Here is an 8,978-nt window from a genome sequence, read left to right as displayed (position 1 = left end):
GACAGAGCAAGACTCCATCTCAAAAAAAAAAAAAAAAGAAAAAGTACCTCAGGGGGAAGTGATGGGTCCATGTTTATAGAGAAACAGTGAGTGGAGGGGCTGACGCAGTGAACGAGGTGGGTATAGGCAAGCGTGGAAAGTCAGAGTATGAGGGCAAACCCCCTCCCCACTACAGGAAAGGCCATGGCCTATAGGGCAGGGTAGGTCCCCAGCCACATACCTTTCCATAAAATACACAGGATCTGAGATCATCCTCCTCAGAGACGTTCTGAGCTCCTCAACCAGGGTCTCCTGGAAACCAGGAAGAGTCTCCTATGGTGGAGAGAACAGATGTTACCAGGGGACCCCCACAGAACCCCCACCCATAGGCTCAGGCACAGAAGGGAACTGGGATCTCAATCAGCCACCAAGGCTGAGATACAGGCACAGAGGCAGAAAAGTGGGCGGCCAGCGGAAGGTCCTCACCAGAGGTATGCGGTACGGGGAATGGGTGGCAGACCCAGCAGACACTGGGGGTTGCTGGCAGAGGGTCTTCACTTCCTCCTGCGTCTCATTCAGCATGCCCCCACAATCCGTGTACTTCTGCAGGTCCTGCAGCTGGGAACCCACCCCGCAGGCTCTGCTGGGTCCCAGTCACACCCAGTCCAGCACTCCTGCCTATCCGCTCTCAGGCTGAGGCCAGAGGCCCAGGCTCTGGACTCCAAGTGTCATGCGGGAAACCCAGGGCAGGTCCCTGCACTGCACACCACTCAGACTTTGATGGAACTGTCACCTGTTGGGCTGTGCCAGGCATGGAGGGGGTGGACAGGGACAAGACTCAGTCCCTGCTAGTCCTCTCCAGAGTCAGTAGCTACCAAGGGCCTGGGGTCCCCTCTCTGGGCCAGCGGCTCTCCAGGGCGGGGGCAGGAGCCGGGAGGGAGCCTCACCTCTTCCTGGAGCTGCATCTGGATTTCCTTCTCCGAAGCCAGCTGCTTCTGCAACTTTTCAGTCTCAGCCTGGTACTGGAAGGACCCAAAACCAATGAGCCCCCATCTGCGGCCTACCCATTCGGGGCACCCCCTGCTTCCAGCACGTCTTCCCAGGCACATCAGTGAGTCCTTGGCAGCCCGTGAAGTGAGAAGTCACACGGAAGGAGGACAGAGAAGGCAGGGGAGTCACACAGCCTGGTTCCTAGAAGACTCCAGGACCCTCTCTGGGCCTTGGTCTCCTCTTCAAGAAGGGGTCAAGATAAGAGGCTCTCTGAGGTCTCCTGACTCTGACACAGAAAGAGACCTTGGGCCTGGTGGAGCCGAGTGGAGGCAGGGAGAAGGAAGCTAGGGTCCCATGGGGCCACAAGAGGGTTCCACACATACCCGACTCACCGTCCGGCAGCGCTGCTGCGGCTTCAGCACCTGGGCCTGCAGCCGAACAACCTCCTGCTGCTGCTGTTCGTAGTTTTCCAGTCTAAGTACCAGCACCTCCGACAGCTCAGCCATCTGCTGGCTGGCCTCCGCTGGGGAGGGCAGAGGACAGGTCAGCCCTGGCTCCCCTGGCCTTCGGGGACCAGCTCTGGCCCTCCCAGATGCCTCTGTCTGCCCCACCCTCAGCTGCTGCACTGTGCCAGCAGGTCCCGCAGGGGTTCGCATTCCTCACTCAGGTCCTCCACTAAAGAAATGGTCATGGACTGATACTGAGCAGGGCACCAGGGTGAGTGGTCAATAAGACCCAGCCGCCACACCAAGGTAAAGTTGGTGAGCAGACATACCACAATCACGTACCATACAGACCATGATGGGCAAATGTCAAGGGTATATGGGTCAGGGACATCACAGCTATGGCACCCAACCCAGACCTGCAAGGTCTAGGAAGGATTCCTGGACAAAGGAACCACTAAGCTAAGACCACAGGGGAAGTGAAGCTCAGCCAGGCAAAGAAGGGAAAATGTAGGCCCAAGCTAACCGGAAAGGCCCAGAGGCCATCAAAAGACACTGGGAGGGGGAGGGGCCAGAGCAGTGCACAGGTTTCCAGACCACAGTGGGGGGCAAGGGGGTGGGGTTTATCCTTTGGCCAATGGGAAGCTATTTGGGAGTTTTAGGCACAGTAATGACCTGGTCAGACTTGGGTTTGTTTATTTGAGCCTGAATCTCTCTATTGCCTAGGCAGGAGTACAATGGTGCTATCTCGGCTCACTGTACCCTCTGCCTTCAGAGTTCAAGCGATTCTCCTGCCTCAGCCTCCCGAGTAGCTGGGATTACAGGGGTGAGCCACCGCACCCGGCTATTTATTTTTTAAGAAATGAGGTCTTCGGCAGGGCATAGTGGCTCACCCCTGTAATCTCAGCACTTTGGGAGGCCGAGAGGGATGGATTGCTTGAGGTCAGGAGTTCAACACCAGCCTGGCCAACATGGTGAAACCCCACCTCTACTAAAAATACAAAAATTAGATGGGTGTGGTGGCACACACCTGTAATCCCAGCTACTCGGGAGGCTGAGGCAGGAGAATCGCTTGAACCTGGGAGGCAGAGGTTGCAGTGAGCCGAGATCATGCCATTGTACTCTAGCCTGGGTGACAGTGAGACTCCGTCTCAAAAAAAAAAAAGAAAAAGAAAATTTGCCAGGCATGGTGACACACACCAGTAGTCCCAGCTGCTCGGGAGGCTGAGGCAGGAGAATCACTTGAACCCGGGAGGCAGGGGTTGCAGTGAGCCGAGACTGCACCACTGCGCTCCATCTCAAAAAAAAAAGATAGAAAGAAATGAGGTCTTGCCAGGTTGCCCAGGCTGGGGTTGGAGTGCAGTGGCTATTCACAGGCACGATCCTATTACTGATCAGCATGGGAGTTTCTGACCTGAGCCAGTTTACCCCTCGTCAGGCAACCCAGTGGTACTCCACTCCCTGGACCATACTGACCCCATCGGCATAGTGTACTACAGCCCAGAACTCCCAGGCTCAAGCAGTCCTCCCACCTCAGCCTCCTGAGTAGCTGGGACCAGAGCCCCTGCACCTGGCCAGGTTTGGTTTTAGAAAAACTCTTTGAGGCTGTGTGCAGAAGTTCCTGGTAGAGTTCGAGTAGAGGCAGTGTGACCAGTTAAGAGGTATCCTGGACTAGAGGCAGCCAGAGTGGAGAGGGGGAAAAAGACTTAAGCCATTCCTAGAAGGTAAAAGCAACAGAGTTTGGGGACTGGTTCCTACTCTAGTAGCCTGGGGACCAGTGGGGCCATTCAGGGAGTTGCAGAACCCAGCAGGAAGGAAGGTCAGGTCTGGGGTAAAGGGAACAGCAGGAGTTCAGCTGTTGCCACTTTGCGTCTGCATCTCACCAGCTGAGGAGTTCACTTGAACTCCTGAGGCACAAACACTGCTCCTCACTCATCTTCACAAGCACACAGCATCTAGGACGATGCCAGGCACAGCCACTGCCTCACGCATGACTCTGAACTGTCCCAGCCCTGGGTGCCTGGTCTCTGGCAGCTCATGGCTCCCTCTTGCCTGCCCCAAATAAGAGGAGACAGGCTTGGAGGAGACCCACCACTTTATTTTTTTGAGATGGAGTCTTGCTATGTCGCCCAGGCTGGAGTGCAGTGGCATGATCTAGGCTCACTGCAAACTCTGCCTCCCAGGTTTAAATGATTCTTCCACCTCAGCCTCCCAAGAAGCTGGGACTACAGGCTGTGCCACCATGTCTGGCTAATTTTTGTATTTTTAGTAGAGACAAGGTTTCTCCATGTTAGCCAGGCTGGTCTCAAACTCCTGACCTCAAGTGATCTGCCTGTCTCAGCCTCCCAAAGGGTTGGGATTACAGGCATGAGCCACCGTGCCTGGCCTGAGACCCACAACTTCTGTAGAGCTCTTTATAGTTTGCACAAAGTACCTCCTCAGCTGTTGACACTCTTAATCTTCATAAACCCTGGAGAGATCAGTGGGGCTGAGACAATTAATCCCCATTCTAAAGACAAAGGTTCAGAGAGGTCAAGGAATGTATCCAAGTTCACACAGCTAGGAGTGCCAGATCTGGGACTTGAACTTGGATCTCCATACTCCGCATCTTGAGTTCTTTTCTCTGCTCCTTGGGACAGCCCCCCAACCCGAGTGACAACATTACGTACAAAACTGCTCCACACATTCCAGAATGAGCATCTGTTCCTCATCCTCAAGGGTGTCAAGCAGAGAGGCCTGGAGGGAGGGAGAGAGGAAGGGATAGGGAAGTCAACACTCCCTGCTAGCGGGCACGCCCTCCTCCCCCATTCTCACCTCTTCTCTCAGCTGATGATTCTCCTCTTCTAGCAGCCTCAGCTTCTCCTGCAAGGCTTCCAGCTGTGGGCAGTGGTGCTGGTGCAGCAACGCCTCCTGCGAAATCCTAGGGGAGGGAGGAATGGGAGTCAGGGTGCAGAGAGTGGGGCTTCCCAGTTCCCAGCCCACCCAGGGCCTCCCCACCAGGGCTAAGAGCGGTGTTCTCAACTAGTTCCAGCAACCCTGCCGGCAAGCACATCACCTGTGTCCCTCTTAACAAATGAGGAAATTGAGGCTCAGAGAAAGGACTCACAGGTGCAAAGGCAGGAACTCACAGCTTGGGGGCATCACAGGGATGAGCACGCTGCTGGTCTTCCTCTGCTTCCTCCTCTTCCTCCTCATCAGAATCTGAGTAGAGTTGGAGGAGGTCATCCCGCAAGTTCACCTGGTGTCTGAGGTGTAAAATCTGGCAGGAAGAGAGAGGAGCCATGGGCTGGGAGTGGTAGGGGCAGGAAAGGGTCCTGGCATGAGGTGGGTGTAGACTGGCCCCCTATCCTCTCCTCCCCACCCAGTTACCTCCTCCTTGGCTGAGCCCAGCAGGGCTTCCAGCTTGCTGTTCTCCTCCATCAAAACACTGTTCTGTTTCACCATGAACTGGCCGATGTGAGCTGCAGTGTTCAGGTCCCTCTCTCTCTGCAGAAGGACCATAACCCATAGGTAATGCTCTCCCAGTGTCTGGGATCTCCCAGACAGGTGGGAGAAGCTGGTGGGGGCGGACACAGTGGTCAGAGGGAGGCTAGGTCCCTAAGAGAACCCTCCCCATCCCCTAGTTCTCTAGGGTACTAGACCAGAGTCTGCCATTAACCCACTGTGGAACCTGACTCAGTTTCCCCTCATGGAAAAAGAAGATCAGACCAGATTGGCTCTGAGAGCTCTTCCAGCCTGAACATCCCACATCGACCTGTCTTCCATAAGAAGGACCCTTACGTGGGCCCCCAGAGAGACTACCAATCAGGAAATAAACAAGACCCCCACCCCTACAGGACAGGACAGAATTAGAATAAGGGCCTGCCTGAATCAGGAAGACAGTACACACCTCCTCCAGCAAATATAACATCACTTTGACGTCTTCCTGGGTAATCTTTTCGACTGGCAGATGTAGGTTAGGACACAGTGCTGCAGGAGGAGGCAGGTGGGGAGAAAAGGCCCAGCCAGGTCAGCAAAAAGGAGCAGATGCTACCAGCAACCAGCTGTTTCCCATCCTATCCTCAGTTCTCCAACAAGGGTCATCAGAAGAATGGGCTCCCCTCCTGCCCCCTACATCCTTCCCTTACCCCTTGTCACTCAACACTCCTTTCCCTGCTCCCAGGGCCAAATGGACTGGGTTTTGGGGTTTTTCTGTTTTGTTTTTATGAGACAAAGTTTCGCTCTTACTCCCCAGATGGAGTGCAATGGCGTGATCTCGGCGCATTGCAACCTCTGCCTCCCAGATTCAAGCAATTCTCCTGCTTCAGCCTCCCGAGTAGCTGGGATTGTACACGCCCGCCTTCTTGTTCCTCTTCTGCCTGGTGGCGGGTATGTATAACCCCAGCCACCACGCCCGGCTTATTTTTGTATTTTTAGTAGAGACAGGGTTTCATCATGTTGGCCAAGTTGGTCTAGAACTCCTGACCTTATGATCTGCCCGCCTCATCCTCCCAAAGTGCTAGCTGGGATTACAGGCGTGAGACCACGCGCCCGGCTTTTTTTTTTTTTTTTTTTTTTTTAACCCCTGGAGGAGCCTGAAGTAAGCGAGTCACAGTCCCCCAGGCTCAGAAACTGGGCTCTCCCGACACCTGGGTCCCTGGCGCCTAGGAGAATGGAGACAGCCAGGGGAAGTATAGCCTCAGACTGGCTCATCAAACCCTACCCAGAAGGCAGTGCAATGGAGTCTCCTGGGTCAAACAGACGCAGCCACTTACCCTGCACAGTCTTCCTCCTGTGCAGAGGACAGGAGGAAGACTTCACCAGATTAGGGGACACTCGAGCCTCTAGGCCCAATCCAGGGATCTCCCCCGACCCGCAGGAGGATAGAAGGGTAGAAGGGGCGGGGAGAAGAGCGCGACCTTGCCCCCATACCCGCAACCAAAAAGTGGGCAAAACACCCCCCTTCGCGCACCCACCCCTCCATCGCACGTAAGCCCAGTCGGCCAGCGCGGGCAGCGCCCTCCCGCAGCCCCCCGCCCCTCTCCTGGCACTGCGGTAGACCCAGGAGAGGGGCGCTGAGGAGGGGCAGATCTGCCGCAGCAAGAAGCGCGTGGAGGCGGGTGGACGAGCGCGCAGGCCCCAGGACCTGACTCGGGCACAAACCAGGGGACAAAAGCGGAGGAGGAGATGGGGAAGGGGTGACCAGACAGATGCCGCAGTGACATCGCGGGGGTGGTGGACGGGTGACACTGTGTGCCAGAGGGGGCGGGGAGCCTGGACCCGATGAGGCCACTTCCTCCCCGGAGGTGCCCCAGTCCCCACGCCGTCCAGGACCCCGGGGGCCCGGTTTACCTTCCTCCAGCTCCCGAATAAAGGCGGCACGCTCAGTGCCGGGGCGCCGGCCAAAGTAGGCGGCTGGTGTCTTCCAGATGCCCGCTGCCTTTCCAGTCCCCAGGCCAGTGGCCCGGGAACCAAACGGCCCTTGGAATACGAAGCGGGCCCACAGCGCGTCCGAATTGTTGGGCACAGACCGGACATCCTCTTGGATGGCCGAGAATGCAGACTGGCGCCGGGCTCCTGCCTTGACTCCAGCCTCGGAGGCTGGGCGAGCTCCGGTGCCGGCTTCCGAAAGGACTTGGGATCCAGAGGCAGCTCGGGATCCTGCTGTCCAGTGCCCCGTGCCTGCGGCTGCGCAGAGGGCTCCAGAGTGGGACTGGCTGAGGGCGAGGGTGCACAGGTGAGTGCTGCTGGGTCCCCGGGTCCGAGTCCGGGTGCGGGTCCGGGTCCGGGTCCGGGTCCCGGCGGGCTCCCAGCGCAGTCCCTCCCGGACACGTTCGGGCGCATCTTGGGTCCGCTGTCCGCTGCCGCGGCGGGACCTTTATAACCTGCGCCAGCCGCCGGGCCGGACCACGCGTAGGGGTGGGGGCTGCCGAGAAGCAACTAGTAGCAAGCGGGACTCAGAGTAGCGCGGTGGGGGAGCTAGTGGTGACGGAACAGAGCACAGTAAGAAAAGGAGGTCAAGAAGGGCGAGTGCAGGTTCCGGATGGCTCCGAGTCGGGATGGGAGCGAAAGATTTCTTCTCCCCTCTCTATCTCCGGAGAATGGTTCTGCCCAAAGCCGCGGCTGCCCCCGGACTCGCGGGACCCCGGCTGGGGGCGGTCCCTTCCCTGCTCCCGCGCCAGGGTTTCGGGTGCCTTACCTGGTGTAAAAGGTGCCAACCCAACGTTGTGCATACGGTCTGGGGTGGCCAGTGCATTAGGGCAGCGCTGCGTCTTTCCTGGTTGACTGGGAGAGACATTCCAAGCTCCAGTGCGCTTCCAACGTGCTGCCCCGCCTGGCTCTGCAACCCTGACCCTCGCGCTCACACCCCAGTGCTCGCGCCACTCGACATCTTCCATTTGACTGGATTAACTAGTTCTTCACCTCCAACCCTAATTCGCTTTGCCCTCCTCTTGCCATGCTGGCGAACCCCTGTTCTCCTTGGGAGACGCCGCTTAAAAGTCTCCCTGTACCCAGGCGCAGTGGCTCACGCCTGTAATCCCAGCACTTTGGGAGGCCGGGGCAGGCAGATCACCTGAGGTCAGGAGTTCCAGACAAGCCTAGCCACATGGCGAAACCCTGTCTCTACCAAAAATACAAAAATTAGCCGGGCATGATGGAGTGCGCCTGTGGTCCCAGCTACTCAAGAGACTGAGGCAGGAGAATTGCTTGAACCTGGGAGGTAGAGGTTGCAATGAACCGAAATCGTGCCAATGCACTCCAGCTGGGGCTACAGAGCAAGACTCCCCCTCAAAATAAACAAATAAATAAATAAAATTAAAAACATTTTAGGCCGGGCGCGGTGGCTCAAGCCTGTAATCCCAGCACTTTGGGAGGCCGAGACAGGCGGATCACGAGGTCAGGAGATCGAGACCATCCTGGCTAATACGGTGAAACCCCCGTCTCTACTAAAAAAAAATACAAAAAAAACTAGCCGAGCGAGGTGGCGGGCGCCTGTAGTCCCAGCTACTTGGGAGGCTGAGGCAGAAGAATGGCATAAACCCGGGGGGCAGAGCTTGCAGTGAGCTGAGATCCGGCCACTGCACTCCAGCCTGGGCTACAGAGCGAGACTCCGTCTCAAAAAAAAAAAAAAAAATTTAAAGTATCCTACTGGAAATGTTGGGTAGACAATTAGATGTATAATTCTGAGTGTAGGGGAGAGACCGGACTGGATATTTAAATGTAGGAGTCATTGCTCTTTGATGGCCATTTAAGGCTGAGACTGGGTGAGATCCCCCAAGAGACTGAGAGAAGACAGATAAGAGCGCCCAGGATTTACCCCCCTAGGATTCAGAGGGCAGAAAGAGGAAGAGGAGGCATCAAAAAGAAGACTGGGATGAGTGGGGCAGTGAAGTAGAGGAAAACCAGGAAAGTTGGGTCCTAGAAAGTAAAGAAAATGTTTCACGTGGAGAGTGGCCACCAGTGTTGGGTGGTGCTGCTGGTCAAAGACTGAGGATAGAGACTCAGCTTGGCAAACTGGGGTCATTTGGCACCCTCGGCAAGAGCGGTCTTGCAGGGCCAGGCACAGTGGCTTACACCTGTAATCCT

The 8,978-nt window shown here is 56.5% G+C and overlaps 1 protein-coding gene across 1 annotated transcript in view; it reads right to left on the bottom strand.

The window, feature by feature from the left end:
• The window catches only part of HAP1 (huntingtin-associated protein 1), a 10,437-nt gene extending 2,648 nt beyond the window's left edge, over window positions 1-7,789 (bottom strand). Inside the window, 14 exon segments of the mRNA XM_011929941.1 lie at window positions 221-312; window positions 466-617; window positions 745-754; window positions 927-1,001; window positions 1,362-1,492; window positions 4,082-4,148; window positions 4,227-4,332; window positions 4,541-4,671; window positions 4,782-4,910; window positions 4,913-4,947; window positions 5,298-5,381; window positions 6,744-7,055; window positions 7,058-7,276; window positions 7,591-7,789. Coding sequence (XP_011785331.1) covers window positions 221-312; window positions 466-617; window positions 745-754; window positions 927-1,001; window positions 1,362-1,492; window positions 4,082-4,148; window positions 4,227-4,332; window positions 4,541-4,671; window positions 4,782-4,910; window positions 4,913-4,947; window positions 5,298-5,381; window positions 6,744-7,055; window positions 7,058-7,276; window positions 7,591-7,789 — 1,742 coding nt within the window.
• Between the last annotated feature and the right edge of the window lie 1,189 nt (window positions 7,790-8,978).

This window comes from Colobus angolensis, unplaced genomic scaffold (assembly GCF_000951035.1).
Source record: "Colobus angolensis palliatus isolate OR3802 unplaced genomic scaffold, Cang.pa_1.0 Scaffold83, whole genome shotgun sequence".
NCBI lineage: Eukaryota > Metazoa > Chordata > Mammalia > Primates > Cercopithecidae > Colobus > Colobus angolensis.
Note: the sequence above shows the minus strand (reverse complement) of the source record. Positions and strands in the feature narration are given on the sequence as shown.